The sequence below is a fragment of the Podarcis erhardii genome, assembly GCF_964252035.2.
Source record: "Podarcis erhardii genome assembly, chromosome: 14".
Classification (NCBI taxonomy): Eukaryota; Metazoa; Chordata; class Lepidosauria; order Squamata; family Lacertidae; genus Podarcis; species Podarcis erhardii.
In genome coordinates, this window is record NC_138503.1 from 10,898,803 (window position 1) to 10,922,525 (window position 23,723).

A 23,723-nucleotide genomic window follows, 5' to 3' on the forward strand; every position below is an offset into this window, starting at 1 on the left:
CATTTCAACAAGCTCTTCCCAAATAAACCATGTGTTATAAAACATAGGACAAATCTTTATTACAGCTCATGCTTTGTTTAGAGAGTGCTAAATCACAAGCCTAGGTTCAACCATGTCTTAGTTCAGCATAGCAGCAAAATGCACTGAGAACCAAAGAGACCACTATCTCCTCTCCGGAAGCCTACAACTGGAAGCTAAGCCGATGAAAAACTAACCATTGGTAATTTACTGCTTGGTTTGCATGGCATAGCAATCCAAACTATGGCTTAATGGGATTGTAGAAATGTATGAGTTCATAGCTGCTCTCGTCCTTTTTCTTCCTCTAAGCCTGAGTTTCAAGACAGGAATAGTGTTGTATGAGCAAATTCTCAAACCCAGGGCATGAACTGCTGTCAGTATTAATCATGACAGATTAATCTAACATCATATATATCAAAAGACAAAATACATGCATATAAAACTTAGAAATCATTATAATTGTACTTTATTTTAATCATTATTTTGGTTTACCTTTCTTTATCCCCGCCCCCTTCCCAGCAGTACTTTAGATTCAGTACTCACCTCTCATTATGTTCCTGATAGACAAGCCTTGACTTTTCCAGTAGATATTTTTCAACATAAGCTCTAGAGGAAAACAAGAATATTAGTTGAGCCTGAGAATAGTTTGATTTTTATACCTTTCTCTTTTTAAAAAGTAACGGGTCTGGTAATTGCATAGACTGATGAGGATATAATCATCTGAATGTTACTATTTGATAGAAAAGCGTGAACACAGAAGAAAAATGTCATAGGTACATTTAGATATTATTATTATTATTATTATTATTATTATTATTATAGATATCACCACACACTAAAGCCTCTAGAAAAATGGATTCTAAATTTTTCTTTTTTCATTCTAACCAAACCTTCCTAGCTGAATGTCTATGAACTTTCTGGAGCAGTTAAGCTGCAGCTCCGCATTCCTTCTTCAGAAAAAGAACTCACAAGCACTAGAGTAAGGTAATAAAACAAAGGGCAAGAATATCCTGCAGTAACAGAATTCATAAATTTATTTTCATGTTGTGTTGAATGTATTTGGCAGGAAACTGTCTCCATTTTTTCCAAACCGTTCAAATTTATCTACATTTCGTATGTCCTTCCCTTACTTAACGTTTTTTCCTGAACTATGGTACCCCAAAATCTTTTCACTTTTCTTTGAAATAATGGTATTCAAATCCTAAATTGAATCTTTGTGCAAAGGGCAGGCAGATGAGCTGGTGAGGATGTGGAAAATGAAATATAGTATAAACTTGAGCATGATTTTGAGCATGACTTCTATTACAGTTTTGGCAATTTTAACATAGGTGTCTTCAGTTACTTGACTCCCAGGATTCTACCATGGGTGAGGCCTTTCCTCCTGCTCCCTACACCATGAGGGGGAAACATAAAGTACAATGGAAAGGTTTTGTATCTATAATACGGAATCTCCCTGAACTCTGCTGAACAGACCCATAGACTGGAGAATTCATTCCAAAAACGCAGTATGAAATGCTCCTGTTTAAATCCCAGTCAGTTATGCTATTTTCCAATGTGACCCATTACCCCTCCCACCTATAATACCACCTCCCACACAAAACATTCAGCATGCTCAGTCTCAACTGGGCTGTTTTTGCCCTTCCCTTTAGTTTTTATCTCCATTTTTTGTATTTTTGTAAACCTTAGGATTTTCCTCAAAACTGATACTACCACCCTCTTCTGCATGGATGGTACCACCATGGCTACATAACAATCAATTCCTAGAAAAGGAATGCTACTATATTATCAACTACGTATGTAGCAACAGACAATACCTCACAGTACTGGCCTGAAGTGATCACTGGAATATAGCACTCCTTTCTACCATGATAGCAGGTTTTGCTGCAAGAAGCAAAGCTCTTTTTTGTGTTATGTTGAAGAAATGAGGGCAAACGGTTGCAGGAATAGGTGCTCTGAAGATCATTTGTGGGACCAAGTGATAAAATACTTGGTCTTTTTAAATATATCTTTCAGAAATAACAAAGTACAGAAACTAGTCTCCAACCTAGATTGTTGCAGACCACTACCTCACCTCCCTTATCACAATCACATAACTGGAAAGAATATTTCCAGAAAGAGTCTTCTGCAAGCTCATATTATACTGCTAATTTCCACTGTTCCATCTCTGTTCTGCTCAGCCCATTAAAACAAAAATCAACCTTCTCAGCAGAGAGATGGTGTATTAGGTTAATCCTGTACACACACACACACACACACACACACACACACACAAAAACACATTTGCAGCCTCTGCAGTAATATTTCTGTGTCTATATATCAATGTTACTGCATTAACACTGGAGATAATATCTTAATTGTATAAGGTAATCCAATTTTTATGAAGCGGGCATTTTTATATATTCAGAAGATGTTGGAAAACAAGGCCTAAATTGTGATAAGCCTATTCTTTTGAAATCCATAGTGAAAAACGAGATGAGAAAAGTAAGGGAACTTTCAAAACTAAGCTAGATCCTGACTTAACTTGATTGTTGGCACTCACTAGAATTACCATGTTGATCACTCTCATGTGTGTTGTTACTTAATGGATGATGACAAAATTTGGATTCGTTTCCCTTTTCTTTGCTTGACAACAGTTGCTCATGAACAGTAGTTTTATTACCCAACGGGAAATATGTAAAGTAATACTCATGATTGCTTAGTATGACTAACAGACATGAGGGAGTCAAATATGTGCTTTGCAGAAGGAGTAGTAGAAGCAGAAGCACCCTTCAAAAAAACTCTAAATAAACCTCAAGCCCAGTGAAAAGCTTTTCTTTGTCAACTCAATAAATATATTATGAACCAAAGAAAAAGGTCTGATACTCATAACTTCCTTAAGAGTCAAAATTATGGCACTACAACTTCTCATGGTACTGAAGATAAGCATCTATGGAGTCATCTTCACATCTCAACAAATACAAGTTGGGAGTCCTAACTATACACATTTCATAGCATTTGATGTGATAGAAGAACAGTTATACACATGACTCTCCACAACACAGTGTGTATCCATCAAAATAGGATATTTACATCTTGCCCCTTTTAAAATTCCTTCCTACTCAGTCAAATAAGAAAAATATCACAGACTAACATACATTATAAAAACTGATAGCATGACTCTTTACTAGGCAATCACTGACAAGGAAAAGCGACACCACACTTTAAACAAGGAAGAACTGAGACAAGAGGAAACTCTGCGCTTCCTTTTATAGCCTTAGTCAAGAAAGCAGAGCTTAATTAAACGGAACTAAAAGATTCCAAATAGCTCAACTGCAGCACATACATCAGATTGGACAAAGCCATTCAGAAACTGAAAATCTACAGTCCCAAAATAATAGGATGCGTCAGGCTGCTACGGAAGCCTTGTCTAGCTTCAACAATTCTCAGACTTTACAGATTGATAGGACTCCAAGTCAGGCAAACACAGGACATGAGACATTAAAATATAGCGTACAACAGCTGTAGCTTAGAACAGACTTTCAATTCTCACATTAATAAACTGGATTCAAATTGTTTATTAAAAGCAAGAATGGAAACAATCCAGAGCAATTTGGTCTTTGGTTTAAGTGCAAATCTCTTAAATTGGTGCTCCTTTTGCTTTCATAAAATTCAAGCTGACTTCGCAAAATATTTGCACCAGTTGTGGACGATATCTGCACTCCAAGCCTGAGCCAAATCCCTCTGAAGTTCAGACAAAGATTTGTGCCGATTCCTAAGTGGACAACGGACTTTGTTCAGCAATTTCTTATATCAGTAAATAAAGCGAATTCAAGTTTTAAAGATTTAGCATTTGTAACTCCCTTGTGATTATACAGTAACAGTGTTCTAGTTAAAAGAATGTGGGAAGTTAAAGCTTCCTTAACAGAATATACCTGTGTCAAGTCAATTATTTGTCCTACATGACACAGACAAGTAACTGGGAACAGATTTACATGGGATGTTTAACATTCCCATCAGGCATCTACAAATACCAACAGCTGCAACCCATTCATGCTTAAAGTTCCTTAAGTCACTGCTCATTGCTACTTACCCACGGACAGTGCCAGTCTCCTGATAATTCACTTGGATAAACTTGCCAAAGCGACTTGAGTTGTTATTGTGTGCTGTCTTTGCATTCCCAAATGCCTGCCGAAATAAAGAGATATAAAAGAACTGAGAAATGGCTCAACAATTTGCACATCCTAGACTTGCTTTTAATATGTGGCTTCCAGTATGAAATTAGAGAGGGGAAATTAAAAATAATAATATAAGAATTCAGATAATACTAATTTTAAACTTTCATTCTTTGGTAGAAAGGCAGCACATGCATTTTTATTCTAATAACTTAAATTGCACTCCTAAGTACATCTGCCCGAAACAAAATCAGTGCTTAAAACAGTAGGCTGTGGGAGAATCATTTAATCTGAGTCTACAGTTCTATGTAATTCACCATTCAGTTCAATATTGCATAGGAATAAAATTACTGCCGCCCACAGAGTTTTATCATTTTGTCAGTTATTTACTGAAATTTAAAGAGTAAAATATTCACTTTTCCAGAATTCAGTATTTTGCCTTATTAGCATGCTTACTGGTTGTCCATAAAGATTCCAGTACGCATCTGGTTTTGAATTGTACAGGCTGAAACACAGTGCAAAGAGGATTTTACTGTTATAGCAAGCTAATGAACAACTGGTTTTTAAGTTTGTTAAATCCATGTCTGCAAACTGACAAGGTTTGTGACTGGATTTATATACCAGACTAAAACCTTGGTTGTAGATTATTTGAAGTTCATTTATTTATTTAATCATATCTCTAAACAGCTTACATTAAATCAACTCAAACTAGTAAAGGTAAAATAAATACCAAAACAATTTAAAACAGAAATCAACATCACAGATAACACAGCAGAAAGGTACAGGGTACAGTACAGGGAAAGCCTAGATGAAAAACAAGGGAAGCACTCAGCAGCTCTCAGATAATTTGGGGGGGGGGGCATTCCAGAAGGCAGTCATCACCACTGTTTGAGTCTGTTTTTTTGTATATACGCCATAAGTCAAAATTCATCCACATAAACTACTGAATGTTATGAACAATACTCAAGTCATGTATCTTCAAATATCCTAGTGGCTATTCCTAATGAAACAAATCAAATACTACCTTTGCAACTAATTAGTTTAAAACTTTTGTTTCCATTGCTTCCCTTTAGCAAGATGCCCTCTGTTATTTGATCAGGATTCTTCCATTGCCAGTTGGCATCCCAGCAGACCAGGGGCCACAATACTACAATAGATTTATAATTGTCTGAATTTTTCAAAAAGCATGCCTTAAGTCACTCAGTGCCTAACAATGCCAGCTCCTCAGATTGAGGTACCAAGGACAGCAGCTGTAAAAATGCTAACTGTAATAACTCTAACTCTATATTGTACAGTATGTGGGCAAGAATCAGAAAGCATGCCAACCCAAATTTTACTAAGGCTACTCTTACAGCAATAGCAACTGATCTCACACCAACGGATTCTATTACAATTATGTGCCATATGAATATAAGACTGTGTAGATCTATATGGGTGCATGTATTTGGCAGTGAATGGAAACCCAAGCAATATTTTAAAAGCATCAAAATGAGATTATAATATAAAAATATTGTAGACGGCAGCACATCTGATATCCTAGAGATTTGTGTACTGTACTTAACTGCAGCAGGAAAATGGTGACTTCTTGTTATGAACTTTCCACTCAAAAGATTTTACATTATTACAGGGTGCAACACTAGGGCATCCCATGGGTTGAGAAAAAAGATCTGTCCTCAAACATTTAGGTTTGATACCATTATTATTTTGTGGTATGGTTCTTTATTACTTTAGCAATAATAATAAATGGTTAAAAACCACCCTAAGCAGCATGATTACAGTTGGATAGGATATAAAAAGTTCTTATTAACTTCTATTTGTTGAATGTGGTAGATGTAAGCTAAAATCCAAGCCAGCATATCTAAAACCAAAATACCAAGACAGAGTTTAATTTGGCAACAGTAACATGCTCATTAAATAGATGTTTACTAAGCACCTCTTCTCTCCACCCCTAGAAATTTATATAGAAAATGCAACTCCGCTGTAAAAAGATGACAAGTGACAACATGCCTGACATAAAAGATATTTCCTCTTAAAGGTTTGGAATGTTAACATAAAAGAGACCCCAGAACACAAATACAGCTGTAGTCAGCAGACCCAGCTTTAATCCATTTGTTGTTATCACTTTTGATAGGCACACTGGCTAGAACTTCAAATATAATGGAATCAACAACACAAGCAGATTATCCAGAGAAATATTTAGAATGAGGATAATTTTAAAAAGTATAATGTACAGTTCAATGCTTTTAAAACAAGTTTCAAATCTTATGGAAAGTCAGAGAATATCTTACTCATGATACAATAGCACTAAAGAACATCGGTCATTATTTTTCCACGTTTCCTCTTATCTACACATGTATATATTATGCCTTGTGCTTGCAAGGCTGGCTCATAATAATATTCTGGTTGTTAATTAGAGCTGAGAGAAGATAGACTGAACATCAAAGAACCTTGATTAAAGGAATATGGAGAAATTAAGGAGTGAGAGAAGAGAGTTAGACACATCTAAGCACCTTTATGCTCAACTGGTCTGAGCAATAGAAAATCCTAGTGGGAATACCAAGAAATGGCATGGAAGAGGCACATGATCCCTCTCCCCCGCTACTTGCCTTATACCAAGGAACAAACACTTGGGACACTATTTGAATTATAGTTCCTCAAGCTGTATCATTCTGTACTGGAGTCAGGTCAACTCTGCCACAGGAAGCCACATAAAACTGAGTGGCCACTTGGTGCTCCTGAGAATGGGTTGCTGTCACTACAGTTGTGGGAAACAATCCAGCTAGAGTTCTTGGACTGCTTAAGCAGAAGTTGTTCTATTCTCTGTCTAAAATGGCATATTTGATGTGCTATTAAGTGTTGATTTCAAAATTGTATCCATTGCTTTGTCATAACCTGCCCTGTGACCTTATAGGGAAGGGTAGAAAAGAAATCATACAAACAAAAATATATGCTGTACTGTAGCAGCAACATCTACATGTCTCCAAGTAAAGAGCATGATTAATCTGATATAGCACTTTATTATTCCATTAATTTTTAATTTTAATTTTTCTTTGTTTGCCTTCTCTATTTTTAACAAAGTTAGTTTCACCATATGCCACTTCCCAACCTTTAACCAGCGACCAATGGACAGTGGCATGAAATATTCCCATTTTGAGCAAATAACCATTTTGGTCACTGTAAATGTATGAATTGTCATTTTTAAATCTTCAAAGGAAACCTACCTGACAGCATTCTGTCCACATGCCAATACAATACATTCTTATAGTAAAGGGCTTTGACTGACTGTTGGTGGAGATTCTACATTGCAGAAAGTATCATACTTGTAGTTAGAATGGCTCCTTTGCTGCTCTTAGTGCTTATGACTGCATAAATTGCTGCTGAATTTACTCTATGTTTAGCTCACTGCTTTTGTTATTGTTGTATAATAATCATTCCCCATCCCACATGCATTAGTATGACCGCTGTTGTCATTTAGTTGTCATTTTTAATAGTATACGTTGTCTCGGGTGCTGCTGAGCAGAAAAGAAATGTATGCACATAAAACATGGACAGGAATGAAAATGCCCTCAAAATATCAGACACCACAAATCACAGTTGATCACCACTGGCTCTTGAGTAGTTAATAGGTTTCCAAGAAATTCTGAGTATCTTTAATTAGTAGAATGAATATTAGCTTTGTCACTATACGTATACAGATCAGGGAATTTCATATGTTAATCCAGTTGATTCATGTAGAGAAAGAATGAGTCTTCTCAGAGAAGAGTTTATTGTCTTTGGCAGATTTCAAATGCCAGTTGTCACAATGATTGCTTATTGAATGCTTATTGTTTTACCAAAGAATAAATGAGTGTTTTCTTCTTTTAGACACTTGGTTTAATCAATCTAAATATAAAAGAGCATTGAAGAAAGTCCATTGCTTCTCCATAAATAGCTGGAACTGACTGAAACAGATGCTACCTACCAGACACTGCATTTTCATATTATTTTGATAACACAAAGAATTCCCTAAATCCCTAGACAAATGGGAAAGCATGAGATGCTGAATCAGAGCACTGTCAAGCAAACTGGCTAGGAAGCAGCACAGCTGGAGCTTGGATGACAGAAAGGGAAAGTCCCACCAAAAGTAATTTCATTTTAAAATGTGAGGAAGAGGGCTGTGAAACAGGACTGCATAAAGAAAACTAGTAGCCGAGACCCAGATTAAGGGAGGATCACAACAGGGGGGGAAATGGGCATGGGGCAAAACAGCAGGCTAGAAACAGAGGAGGGTAAGAGCAACAAAATACTTGGCAAGTGTGACTGGGGCTGGGTAGGAAAATTGCTGACATGAATGGGGGAAGGGGAGAGTGGAAGTGAAGAAAGGAGAGGTTCACTCTCAGTTATGATTGAGTATAAGGGAGGGAAATAACGAAGAGCAGATGTCAGAGGAATTTTGCTTAAAAATACATTTTTTGAGCTATCACACCTTCAGACTTCCAAACATTTCCAAGATCCAAAGCAGCTCTTGGCAATTTCCTGGTGAATATCACTGTGGCAGTGTAATACACCTTAACTGACTTCCAGTAGTAATAAACTAAAATATATTCCCATTGTAGGGAAAGTTCAGAGCGTGTTTTACATTCTATATGCCATCCTGTGGAAGGTCAACATTTGCCACTGTTAGAAACTCAGGTATATAAAAGCTAGGAGCCAAATGGATCCTTAAGCCAAGGTTACAGTGGCCAAAACAGAATGTCTAGTTGGGTAAGACGGCTCTAAAGTCTTATTTTTCAAATTATGGACTGACTGTGATCAGTGTTAGGAACTGAGATATGAAAGCTAGGAACTAGGTTATGCGAACAACAATAGAATGTCTAAGCGCACTTTTTAATAACAAGAATACAAAGCTGAAAATGAATGAACTGCAGCTAAAATAGTATGTTCATTTTTCACATGGTCTAGCCCTACCCCTGCCCACCCTCCATAATATTCTTAAGAGGGTCTCTTCTCCAGTTTTCAGAGAGTAGCTTGAAGTGGGAAGGCAGAAAAAGGTCCTCCTTTCCTTCCACTCTACAGTTTAAATCTGAAATATTGCACCCAGATTTCAGAAACTGCTCGCCCTAAAGAAATTCTCGGTTGCAAAATGTGCCTAGAACAATGACAGTTTCGAACACTGACTTTGATTATCAGTTAAACATCTGGCTAGTTCAGATGATAACCTTGAGTTAGGTTAAGAACTTTGAGAACTTAAAGAAGGAAAATCACTTTATCCAAGGACAGTCCACATATATATTGGCCTATTCCTACCTCTTTTTCTTAATGGTGACATGCACCATTCATAACGTAGGAATATTCTTCACAAATGTGAGCAAGGCAGTGGAGTGGATAAGAGAAGACAAGCTACAACACTATAACGTTGTTCACTGCTTCTGTTCAGGCTGCACAGAAAGCACATTTTGATTCCTGAAATTCATTCTGATTGTGCAGATAAAATATAACTGCTAGAATTCTACAGGATCTGGTATTAGTGTGTTAAAACAGTCAATGCACCACCAGATGGAGATGCCAGGTGCCATCATGGCACCCAAGCATCTTCCCTTGGTTGCAAGTGGCTGATGGTCAGATGCAAAATGTGCCTGTCTAATTTCAAACATTGCTGATGTCCTCCCCCAGCCCTTGTGGTGCCGGTTTAAGGCAGGTAAACAAGGAGCCGGGCTTTGGGAAGGAGGCATGAAGCTCTGGCAAGGTCCTAGACCTAGAACCACCACCACCCCATCTCCTTCCCAAAGTCTGGAAGCAGAGGAAGCAAGATTTGCTACTTACTAGATTTGTGCCCTGGTTTTTTTTACTAGAGTTCCCAAATCAGATTGCAGCATACATAACATGCAATATATTCATTTAAAACATTTATACTTAAAAAACTCTCTGTGGCAGCTCTCAAAAATGTGGAACTCCCTCCCCATAGAGGTGTGTTAAACATCTTTATTATATAGTTTTCAGATGCACCTCTGTACCTGGGCCTTTGAAAAGCAAGACTTGTATGATTGTTATGAGGCCACCTCTGTTGTCTGATGCATATTCTTTGGTTTGTTTTATTGGCTTTTAATACTGTATGATGATATTATTGTAAGTTGCCTGATGGTGAAGGGTGGGTAAGAAATCTCTTAAACAAACAAAACCTTTCATTCCTCTTTACAAAGAGGAGGGAAACAGTAGAAGGAGCAACTCTGAACTGATCCAGGAATAAGCGTGTGGTGGCATTATTGCCCACTTCTCACACTCTCCACCTAATATTAAGTTTTCCCTTTGTTAAAACACTAACAACAGGAACTGCAAACCCATTTGCAGTAATATCAGTGCTTCACTTCTGACCTTTTAGAATTAAGTTTATTTAATTACCTAAGGTATTAGGAGAAAGAAACCCAGAAGTTATTTCTAACAAATTTAAGTTCAGAAGTCTCATTTTTCAAAACACGTACCACAAACTCGGCCAATTCCAACACTATGTTTTGGAATGCCATGATTCTCAGTGACAAATACACATGATGAATACATATGACGAATATACATGGAAGACATTATAATACAACATAGTCCATAAGGGTTTTCCAGAAAAGATTTGTGAGTAGGATAAAGCATGACTGCCAGATCCTGTTCATAGTTCTTTGGTGTAAAAAATCCATATGGATTTAAAATTCCAAGGTAATGTTTTCCACATGTCTTCACAGAAAAATTACAAAAGCAGAAGAGCCTTGCATATCGTTATCAGTTGGGGGTGAATGGCTCCAGGCTCCAGGACAGAATGGTAATCATAAGACATAAATACTTTATAACACACTATGAATGATGGGGTGGGAAGCTGTATTATAAGCTGCAGCAAGACTTTCATCTTACCTCAAGTACTGGTCCAGCTCCAAGAATTATTTGTTCTACTCCACTAGCAAATCCTTTTTGGCTAAGAGCAGTGAGGTGATGAATCAAGAAATTTGTGCTCTGTGTTTTCCCAGACCCACTTTCTCCAGAAATGACTATACACTGGTTCTTCCGACGCTGAAGCATAGCATGGTATGCTACATCAGCTACTGCATAAATGTGGGGCTCCAGCTTTCCAAGCTGATGGTTATCATACATTTTGACATACTTAGGGTTGTAAATAGGGAGAAATTTGAATGGATTTATTACTATTAGTATGCTCCCAACGTATGTGTAAATTTTCTCCTGTTTAAAACGATTTCTAAGGTTTTCTAGGAGAGTTCTCTCATTCAAGTCTGGCAAAGCACATAAATCATCGTAGTCTTTGTACTGCGGTTGAGGAAGGAAGCCACGTTCCATCATCCTGCGTCGCTCTTCTGTCACCTGCAACCAGGACTGGAGACTGGCATAATGTATTGACCCATCTAGGTTCTTTTCCCTTAGAAGAAAGCGATAGTCCTCTCCACTCAAACGGTTCTCTAGGGCCATTCGGGGCCACAACATCATGCGCTGGACAGGGCAGTCTGTGGGGTTGAGGATCCATTCTTCCCCACCAAACTCCTTCACTTCTGCCAAAACGTAGCATTTTGTTTTGTCCAGTTGAAGTTTGTTAATGAGAGAGTCTATCACCTCAGCAGCTGTGGAAGTTTTTCGTGCAATAACAGGACAATAGATGGTCCCTTCAGCAATGTTCCCAGGGTATATGTGTAGTGTGTGTTCGCTGTCCTCAAAGCGTCTTCTTCCTCCAACATCATTTCCACTCATATTGGACTTCTTCCCATCAGTAACAGTAATCCATCTTCAGAATGGTTGAATAATGGTCATGGCATCAGCACTACAAAATGAAAGCAAAAAATATTTTATTGATAGTATATTTTCAATCAGCAAGTTTGTTTGTTTGTTTGTTTGTTTGTTTGTTTGTTTTGAAAACTTGAGGTCACTTGGGCTTCTAGTGACAAAGATGAATCTAGGCACACTCCCAGACCATGTACCTGCTTCTTCATGGGGAGCATGACCCCATCCAAAGTCCAATTATCAGAACTTGGGAACCACCCACCATGTCTCTGTCTTGCCTGGATTCAGAGTAAACTGGCCCTCATTCAGCCCACCACCAAGTCCAAGAACAAGTCCAGGATTTGCACAGCTTTTCCTGATTTAGGTGTTACAGAGAAGCAGAGCTGGGCATCATCAGCATACTGATGACACCTCACCCCAAATCTCCAAATGTCTTCAGATAAATTTTAAACAAACTGGGACCAAGACGGTAATCTGTTTCATCCAAGAGTACTTGTTTGTTGTCAATCAACGTTCTGCACTGTGCAAAGTCTAAGATTTCAGGCAAATGCCCAGTTCAGTTTTAAATGGGCCAAACCATTTTTAAAGAACATCGCACAAATACAGAATATTCAAATGCTGTACTGGTGACAAAAGTAAACCAGCTGTATTCTGATTATTTATGCATCCATTCCCTCAAAGAAGTTTTATTTCCTTACATCTCACTGTAGACTACTTATTTATGTTTATGTGATTCATCCTCATGCAAATAGCTGAAGTTTCAGAAACAAATTACTGTCTTGTTTGCTAAATATACACATCTCCACAAAAACAGCACACCAAAGAATAAACTTAGCAAGAAGTCTTACCCTCTGCAGGTATTCAGGATACATGCAGGAGATCGGGAACACTGCTATTATACTTCACATGTAATAACAAATGGAAACATTTCCTGAAAGCCAATTCCCATGAAGCTATTATATAGATACCCACGCTTGCCAGCTGACTGCCAGGAAACTTTACATTTAACCTTCACAATGCATCTGAGGGGAAAGACTGCATAAATTATAATGGCACTCTCTAATGTCCCCAATATGAAATGATTAAGATGTAAATGAACATTTTTAAAAAGAACATTTGAGCTGTCACAAGCTAAAGAAATTATCTCCTGCAGATTTCCCTTTATGAAGCAGGCCAGTCACTAGCTCTTAGCACATAATGAGAGGCAAACATTTTCAGAGTATGGTAGTAGTCCAATAGAAGGGTTGCAGTTTATTCATTATTTCCATTCACAGGACAAGTGCTTGAGAATGCTACAGGAAATCCTGCTAGGCAAATTATAACAAGGTGCAAGAAAAAGTATACTTTTAGTATACCTGTTCTGGAATGTCTTTTACAAATAGTAGCAGGATTAGCTTTGTGATACATTGCAGAGGTTCAGTACAGATATGATCAGAAATAGTCTTTTGCTTTGCCACTTTTTCAAGCTGGTAAATCACATTTAAAGAACTACTGTACTGGTGTTGTCTGTGATCTTTGATCATAGCTCCTGAAGAAGGAGCATTCCACACCAAAACATGTAGAGCTACAATAAAAAAATATTGTACCTGTGAGCCCTGGAGTTTGTACTCTTCCTTCTATTACATAAAATAGTACAAGACCTCTCTTTCAAGGCAGTTTGTATAGCATCAGAAGAGTTTGGATTCTTGATTTTCACTGATGCAATAAACAGTTATATATGTGGATTGATTGCCAGCTACACAAAGGCTTCCGCCGGTAGGTTCCACTGCTATGCTCTGATGGCAGCCTAAATATAGCAAGGGATTGCTGCTTTGTGTGGCTGTGCCTCCAAAGCAACTTACTGACCCTTGCTGACCTCCAGGACAGCCTATAATACCCTTCCTGAGCAAAAGGTTACTTGGTTCACTTACGCTGCTTCCTCTTGGCCTAAGCCATGTTCCTATTTTTCATCTTTGCTGCTACTTGCCTCCCTGCACATTGCCCAATTCATCTTCTTTGTCAGCATCCTTATCTTTGTTTCTCCTACATTCACCTGAAGATTGATTATCTGATTATTTCTTCTAGTTCTATTCAGATAGTGCTTACTGCCATACTCCAAAAGAACCTCAGCTATTAGCTATACCTTCCTTAAGCAGCTTCTCAACTGACTGTCCCCAACCCACTCCCACCAACCCTGCCCTCAATCTTCCTGCAGCTACTCATAATTCAGAAGCAATAGGCAAATAATATCTAAAACTTAGGTCAACACATTCTCTATTTGTTGCAAGGGCAACCAACACATGTGTTCCAGATACTTCAGAAGTAACCAACATGGTGCTCTCCATATGCTGTGAACTACTCCCCTTATTTCTGGCTACCCTGGCTGGGAACAACAGAAAATGCAATCCACAACATTTGAAGGGCACTGCAATGGCTGCCCTGTATCAGCCACTGGAAGCACCAAAGCTAAGCTAATCTGCTTCTCCCCTCCCCCCCAAATTTGGCAACCAGAACAGGAATGAAGGCAGAGTCATGGCTATGGAAACAAAATTTAACCAGCAGCCCAGCTGAGGAAGTGGGAACTTTGGTCATTCAAACTTAAATCCCTTCTCAGTGTGGTCCTTCAGCAAAACAAGACACTAATGAGGGCATACTAATAACTACATGCAGTGCCTTTAGAGCATTAAAAAATTGGGATTATTTCAATCCAGGTGGTTTTGATGCAGTGGAATGGAAAATATTACACAGGTAAAGAATGAGCAGCAATGACATGGCATATTTTAATCAATCCTTTAAAACGAAAAAAGTTTGACCCCTCTCACTTGTTAACACATCACAAACTCCTGAGGACAGGAAGCTTTAGCAAGGCCGTTATGGTGCCAGCCTGTCTGCAATACTTCCCATATCACCACATGATGTTATTACACTGGCAAAACTTAGTCATCAAGAGGACATAAAAGCTATATGCAGATCTTCTATCTAGGTAAGGTAAAAGTAAAGACCCCTGGACGGTTAAGTCCAGTCAAAGGCGACTATGGGGTGCAGCGCTCATCTCACTTTTTAGGCCGAGGAACCCGGCATTTGTCCACAGACAGCTTTCCGGGTCATGTGGCCAGCATGACTAAATAGCTACTGGCGCACAGAGGAATGTGAGTAGTGCCAGAGCACATGGAAAAACCATTTACCTTCCCAAGTATTTATCTACTCGCACTGGTATACTTTCGAACTGCTACATTGGCAGAAGCTGGGACACAGCAACGGGAGCTCACTCCATTGTGCAGATTCAAACTGCTGACCTTCTGGCTGACAAGCTCAAGAGGCTCAGTGGTTTAGACCACAGTGTCACCTGCAGATCTGCTATCTACTGGTTCTAAGCCCCAATCATGATGTAGGAACACATAAAGCAGGATCTCAACTAAACCACTGATGGGATCATGGTTTCTCACAACAGTCTAGGCAGGAACCATAGTTAGGCTAGAGGGGACAGTTTGTTTTCAGCATAAACACCTTGTCCATTTCTTAAAAGGTCTTCCTCTAAGGGTAGTCTTGCTCATCTCTGACCTCATACCCTATTATATCCCTGCTGTGACTTTCACTTCTATAAATTTCCCACTATCAGACAACCGAAGATAGATCTGTTCCCTATGTTCTCTCTTGCTGCGCTCTCCACCTGGAACTCCTCCCAGAAACCCTTCAAGATTCCACATATCACCCCCCTCAAAATCCACCTCGGTCATGAAAATAAAATAAAAACCTAAATTTGCTTTGTTGTAGTCCCCAATATTTAACAGTATAATCTGCTTGGGCAGAATGCTGCTTGTGTTATCATACCTTCTTACTATAATATTAGCCGAGAAGTCACTCTTAAGAAAAAGTGTCATGATACACACTTTCTCCAGGCTAATAGGAGTAGTAGTACCCAGTCAGCCCTTCAGCCCAACAGAAGTACCCCTTCAAGGATATAGGTACTTGTAATGACACACATCTGTGTACAGTATATGCATGGTGTTGTACTTAATAGAGCATGGCTCAAATTTGAGGATGAGGCTAAAATATCTCACTTTTAATAGAATCAATAAACTGTTTGATGCAATGGACCATAGCAAGCTTCTGAACTGGGCCAAACATCTCAGTAGCACTTTGGGGGAAGTGGGGCGGGGAAAGGTTTAGGACACTGTTCCCACTGTCTCTGCATCTTCCTTTCTTGCTGAGTATTACTGCTGCTCCTTTAAGTTAGTATTAGCTATAGTTTGTCCAGATTCAGGGGTGGGGGTGCTTAATCTAAGATGGTACACAAGCCTGAAGTTCATTCTCTTAATGCCAAACAAGACCAATCTTTGTTGCATCTGTTTCCCAAATATTAAACGACAACCCTATAAATTAGTGATGGCCAAACTTGGCCCTTCAGCTGTTTTGGGACTACAACTCCCATCATCCCTGGCTAACAGGACCAGTGGTCAGGGATAGTGGGAATTGTAGTCCCAAAACAGCTGGAAGGACAAGTTTGGCCATCACTGCTATAAATGAAGCTGCTGATAGTTTATTTTATATATTCCCATATATGAATAACTTTTATCAGTAAATCTAAACAAAAACAAAAGGTTTCCAGCTACAGTTTCCCTGAAAACACTTTGTAGCTTTCATTAGCAATATCAGGTCCAAATAATGATTGAGCCACAGTGACCCATCTTGCCACAAAATGTGTAAAGTCAGTTATAGAATAATCCAGGAACACCAGCTTTAAAATTCACACAGATCTCAACATCTGCATTTTAGCAAAGGAAAGAAGCTAGCTACAAGAAAAGCATGCATTTTTGTCCAAATCCTGTGCTTTCAATGCAAACTGGAAAATGTAGACAAGCCAATTGCTTCAAGACATCTTATTAGGCCAGTAAATGCTACCCAATGCATTATACTCCACTTAAGAACAATAATCCTGCCAAGTATGCACAGTAGCTCAAAGATAAAGATGACAATGCAGTGCCTTCCTCTCCAAAGCGGTTTGGTATGTTTTTTAAAAACCACCAAAACCTTAAAATTAAGCAAGGGCAAAAATGGAAAGCAACAATACAGAGAGGACATTGTTCACTGATAAACCATAAGGTCCTAATTTCAATTCCTGGCATCTCCAGTTAAAGAAGGGATGGTCAAGACTTTCAGGATGCTTCTCTACATCTGTACTACATATGGATCCTTGATTTTTTTTTTTTTTGGTTTACAGTATAAAAAGCAAAACAAAAAAACTCACTACCCCCCTTTTTTTAAAGGGGGGCATAGAGAAGGCTTCAAAAGATCTGCGGGAGCTCCACTGTGAAAGGCTTGTATATCACACAAAAACACAGTAAAGACATTTTGACAAAGCAGAACAAAATGAAGTATCAAAATAATTATAAATGGTACTGTGCGAAAGTTCCAAACAGAACTGCTTTTAAGCCCAAACCTTGGGACCACAGTCAACTAACCCAAAAGCTAACATCTAGAGGGAACCATAATACAGTGGTACCTCGGTCTATGAACTTAATCTGTTCTGGAAGTCCATTCTTAAACCAAAAGCATTCTTAAACCGAGGCATGCTTTCACTAATGAGGCCTCCCGCCACCAGTGCCCTTCCACCATTCGGATTCTGTTCTTAGACCGAGGTAAAGTTCTCAAACCGGGACACTATTTCTGGTTTTGCGGAGTTTGTAAACCAAATCGTTCTTAAACTGGACTGTTCTTAAACCAAGGTACCACTGTACCTCTATACCAAGAAATATATGTTCCCCACCCGTCATTTACCTCAGTTTTAAAGAGCTGTTGCCTTCATTTCTTTCACTCCAAAATGGAAGAGGATAGCAGTGTTAAACATTACACAGATATCAACTGAAACTAAGCCACATGATCTACATAGTGAGAAGTCTGCATTTATTACACTTCCTGAAAATCTTCAAGTTGTACATTACAAGTGAAAGTACTTCCCAAAATAATCTGTTAGGCTCCAGTTCATTCAGGGCAGCACACACATAACAAAAGAAAATGAAACAGAGCCAAAACATCTCACCACAGTTTGCAACTGAGTATCTACCGGTAAGTATCTGGAAGCTAACAAGGTTCGATTTCATGGCTTCCTGGTACTGTCCTATCAAACAGAATTACAAACGTTTTTAACATTCTGGAAAACAAAATGAACGTTTGGAAATAAATTAAAATAATTGTTTCAAAAGATAGTCTTTTTTCTATTCTCGCTCAACAAGTCTTTGAAAACAGTTGTAGGTAGCCAGGCAACAGATTATAATTTCAGCATCAAGATTTTCATGGTTATAGAAGGTAAAGGTAAAGGTAAAGGGGTTGCGGAGCTCATCTCGCTTTATCGGCCAAGGGAGCCGGCATACAGCATGTGGCCAGCATGACTAAGCCGCTTCTGGCAATCCAGAGCAGCGCACGGAAATGCCGTTTACCTTACCACCGGAGTGGCACCTATTTATCTACTTGCACTTTGACGTACTTTCAAACTGCTAGGTGGGTAGGAGCTGGGACCAAGCAATGGGAGCTCATCCCACTGTGGGAATTTGAACTGCCGACCTTCTGATCAGCAAGCCCTAGGCTCTATGGTTTAACCCACAGTGCCACCTGCGTCCCAATGCCCACCCACATCCCAATAGAAGGTTACTCGCCCTTAAACAACAGCTTAGCATTCCTTTACTTAAGAAGCTCCTTCTTAAGTAAGTAAGCAAACCAACATATTGACAACATGGACTGTGCACATCCTGGCTAAACAGCATTTCCTTTAGTGCTTTTCCACTCATAATTTGCCTTCAACTGTCTCTGCTTCAATTTCAAAAGATGTCACTGTGAACAGAAAGCTGTGTTTGTGGCAAAGCAACAATGCATGAGGCATATATACAGTGCACTTACATTTGTAAATTACTTCTCATATATTGGAGCAAATAATGAAACAGTCCTGTTAAATTGGCCAGTATTATTCAAAACAAACAAACAAACAATATTTATTACGGCCATAGGCCCATACAGGTAAAAACAACACATAAATAACAGCTTGTGCACGTGGGGGGGAAAAAAAAACCAGCCGCTAAAACACCACAATAACAATAAAATACTATAAAATAGAATGGCATACTACGCCTTAGTTAGCTTGTAGTGCTCCTTGGCGTCGCTTTTGGGTAAGGACAGCGACCAGGAACCTTGCCACATTCAGTGTCGTATGAGTATCCTTATCCTGCAAGATTTGGGCAAGGTGGAATTTTGGTGGGGTACCCTCTAGTTTCTGCATGATTGATCCCAACAAATTTGCCCGTGGCACATTGAACAGGGGGCAAGTGAACATGATGTGCTGGAGCGACTCCGGCGTCTCCTTATCACTGTGAACAGAAAGCTGTGTTTGTGGCAAAGCAACAATGCATGAGGCATATATACAGTGCACTTACATTTGTAAATTACTTCTCATATATTGGAGCAAATAATGAAACAGTCCTGTTAAATTGGCCAGTATTATTCCTATTTACTGATGGCAAGCTGTAGGAATAGTGACGTAACGCCATACTGGTGAGTTTAAGCCTGGAGTTCTGCAGCTAAACCAGAAATCAGCAAGCTCCAATTCTGAGCCAGTATAGTACCTCAAATCACTTCATCATGAGCACAACTCAAGCCAGACATGAATATCTGTTACCAAGTCAGACCATCAGTCCACCTCACAAAAAGGATATACTTATTGTTCACAAGAGAAAATGCTTCCATTGTCAAAGGACTTCTGCCTCACAGGACACTCAGCACATGACTTCCAAGAACAGATGCATAGTATCATATGGTTTTGCTTGCTTTTTAAAAACTGAGTGGTTAGGATTTTTCTATGGCACATTTATTCAAACCATTAATGATTGATTATGCTGCTGGGCACACTATTATGCATTTGGGCCTTAAAACGGACCATTTCATACTAAAGTACAGTACTAGGATTAACAAAACAATTTGGCTGGTATCATTGCTTCCCAAAGCTTTTTTTCTATTTTTTTCTTTGCTACATCTATTCCTTAAAGTTGAGGTTGGAGACATTTCTTTTGTTGACTTTGGGTCTTAAATACTTAAACTGCAGTGGGGTAATCTTTCAACGTATTCATAATATTTCTCTTACAATATCAAGACACAGAAACTCAGCTTTCCATTTCATAGGCTGAAACTACAAGTGCCGCCTTAGCAAAAACATCAAAGCTATGAAGCAAACAAAATTTAGAATTGGAAATAATTTTTCACCATATAATCCCAACATTGTCATTTCATCGTTTTCTATAACAATGTGGAGTTGAGTTACACCCTGCCTGCCAAGTATGTTGAGGTAACAAGACATTTGGAAACGTGATGAGATGTGACATGCCTGTAAATCAAGTTACTATTATCAGCTTGAGTTCAGTGGTTTAAGAATTTGGGAAATTTTGTCTGTTGTCTGAATAGCATTTGGGTCAAAGATTTTTATGTTCTTTGGCTTCCTTCATGCTTTACTTTGTTATTCTGAGGGTGATGATGGTGACTACTATTTAGACCATTTTTCAAAGGTTTAGTGCAAGTGAAAAGCTTTCCTTTCAGGCTTTGAAACAAGTGATGGAAACTTCAGGCCCATGGGCCAGGAGTGTCCCTCCAGCCATCTCCCTAAGGCCACACCTCCTCTCCAGCCCTATGCACCCTCCTTAAGTGCTTTTGCCCAGCTGGAATTTGTCTGTGGACCATGTTTGCCTGAAAGGAAGATGGAGAAAAGGAGGGAGGTACGTGCAAATTATTAGGAGGTTTCGTTACAACCAAGTGGTATATATATTTAGTTTCATTATAATCAAGTGGCATATATATTTCGTTAAATAAATATGTATATTATACACACACAAAACCCCTGGTTATTTGTGTTTGTTTGGAATGTAGCCTAGTTTACAAAATAAAAGAGTCACATCCATTGCTCCATCCACTTTTGGCCTCTGGCTCCGCCTACCAGTGACAGGGCAGAACTAAGGCTTAAAAAGGTTCCCCACCTTTGCTCTAAAGCAGAGGCAAATTTGTTTACTTTGCCCTTTTTTCCGGCTATTCTATATCTAAGGGCTGATCAATATACCCAAAATTATGATGCATTTATCTACAAGTTATAGTCTGCCTTTCAATCAAATGATTCCCAAAGCAGTTTACAAGCAGCTTTGGTTGCAGTACCAAACACACATACAAACACACACACACACACACACACACACACACACACACACCTTGGTCCTTTTCATACACCACTTAGTATTCTGGACAGGGCCAGGCTGTTTTCCTTCAGGGGCAACTAGGAGCTTAAAGAGTCTTCCTTATGGAAGTGAGGATGAAAACCAACTTCCTGCAGAGTCTCTTTTTCTAACGGATGGGGCCAGGATGGTGTTCCTATATCATTTAAATGCATTGTGACTATTTGCAAGCACTAGTACACTCTGAGACACTCCAGAATTTGCCCTCTAGATTACCAGAGTCAACTTTGTTCAATGCTATATTTTAATGTTTGTGTAACATTTATACGGATAAACCACTTAAGTGCCTATTTTAGCATTAAGTGGTATACAAATTAAACAGCAACCAGCTGAAAATATTAATTGCTCAAATGTTTGAATTGTGCTTCTTAATACTTCTGGAACCTAGGGAAAGGCAATAGTGAAGAGTGACAATGCCAAAGGAAGTGTGGTAGTGTGAGGGTCAAATGCTGGGAAATTTAGCCTACTGTTTTTAAAAATTATATTCACTTCATTTCACCAGCAGAATTAGGAACATTTAGCAGCACTTGACACAGCAGGCAACTGCCGGAGGAAAAAGAACAGAACAAGCGATCCATTCAGTGGGCAGCCTGTTCTGTCACAGTCCACTAGTGATGGATCAGTCATAGGGCAGATGCTACCTCTCAGCCTCAGATGCTTGGCTTCCTGGATATTTGTCAGTTTCAGAAGAGAGCCCTGAAGATTTTCTAGTAAGATGGGCATTCAGAACTACCGTGCAAATTGAAGCACCAAGGTTTTTCTTTTTTCATTTTGCAATTCTGCAAGAATGCAATGGTTCATGCTTATCATATACAAAATCCTGGTCCATCTGTCCACAGAAAGCTTGCCTAGCACCTATACTGGTTTTTTATTCAGTGTTAGGTGAATATTTTATTTTCAGGCCTTTTAATATTCTTAATGGTGCTATATTTTTGTTTTATGATTGAATAATATTTTATCTTATAACTGCTTTTATATTTATCATTGTAAACTATGCTGGAAACTTCAACTGAATGATGGTATAAAATAAAAATAAAAAGGCACCAACAAAAATTTTTTTTGTAATCAAACATATCTAAGCCAAACCTTTCTGCAAGTGAGCAACTGACTCCCAAGTTCTTTATGCTGAAGTTTGAAGAAGACAAGAAACAGCAGCAGAATCCTTCAATTTCTTCCTTTTTCCCAGCACACATGCAACATAAAAGCCAAGGCATATTTGTGGACTCTTGTGCTTCTCTCTGGGGGAAAAAAGCTACCGTATGTCCCAAAAAAAGGAGGAAGGCAGAACCTGCATCCTGCAACAGTCCACCTCATAACTGTCACATACTCCCTACTCATGAGGATTCAGGGACTCGCAGATCTGTCTGTTTTCCAGTGAGGTGGCCAAACTGCAGTATCTGAAGCAGAACAAGACTACTGTAATACTGTACCAGAGAGGCAAACAGAAGTCAATTTTAGGCAGGCAATCCAGGAAGAGACAGTAAATGTGCTGGGGGAGGACAGAAGAGAACAGACACGGGCTGCAGGACTATCAGAAACATAGGGAGGGGAAAAGATTCGCAGGGCACAAAATCGAAGCAGGAACTTACAGGAGTGAAAAGGATAATTTATGAAATGCAGCATGCCTGTTGCTGCACAAAAGCATCTGCTAACAGGAAGGGGAAATTTATATATAGACAGGAAAGGGCAGTGACCAATCACAGTGTGAAGAGGTGTAACAAGGCAAAGAACTGGCAAAGCTACTTGGGCCCCAGGAGGCCCATGTTTTTCCATGCAGATATAGTGTATCAAGGAACAAGACAACAACCTAGTGGCAGAAAGCAGTTGTTTTGAGTATGCCTATGGCCAATGAGCCCAACAATAGCAGGATATATTTCAAGCTACTGTATTTTCTACTTCGTCTATTTTTTTTTTAAATAGACCAGTAGTTTAAATTGGTATGTTATGCTAAATTAAAAAGGTTGTATTTAAAAGGCGGTACAACAATTTTTCAATGTAACTCAGACTGAAAAACAGAATGACACCAGTACAGATTTTCAGGAGCAGTCCCCCCCCCCCGCTTTTTTAAGAACAAGAACAAGAACCCAACTTCAATCCCAACCTTCAACACTAGCCTGACTTTTCAAAGAAGCTTAGCCAGCATATGTTAGAGGCTACATGCATTTTTTCCTTGTAGTACAGAAGCTACTTCCCCTTATTACCGTGCTGGCACCAATCTTTATGCTGCATCAGTAATTGTATAATTGCACAATTTGTGGAGAGGGAGGCAGTTTGTTTCAACTGTGTTCTGTTTTAATCTTCTACGCATTGTATACTAGCAAATGAAATGGTAAAACTAACTTGACTGGATTGCAGAAGTGCTTTGACCATTTCACTTTGAAGGAAGCCCAAGCTAACAACACACCTAGTGGACTGTACTAAAGGTCCATGTAACTCCGCTGTCCTGCTGCTCACAGTTGGCAAAAAGATGCTTCCGGGAAGTGCACATGAAGGGCAAGAATACAATAGTCTTTTAGCAACTGGTACTGTTTTTAACTTCTGACTTTTATTGGTAATTTAAATTTTGTTT

General features: G+C 38.9%; 1 protein-coding gene across 10 annotated transcripts in view; it reads right to left on the reverse strand.

The window, feature by feature from the left end:
• Positions 1-23,723, reverse strand: part of MYO9A (myosin IXA) — a 181,598-nt gene that overhangs the window by 131,282 nt on the left and 26,593 nt on the right. For all 10 annotated transcript variants that reach the window (XM_081838606.1, XM_081838614.1, XM_081838610.1 and 7 more), the window contains 3 exons: positions 11,043-11,955; positions 4,088-4,182; positions 562-624 (listed from right to left, as the gene is read on the reverse strand). In XM_081838606.1, coding sequence (XP_081694732.1) covers positions 562-624; positions 4,088-4,182; positions 11,043-11,885 — 1,001 coding nt within the window. In that variant the 5' untranslated portion in view covers positions 11,886-11,955. The remainder of the gene's footprint in view (positions 1-561; positions 625-4,087; positions 4,183-11,042; positions 11,956-23,723) is intronic.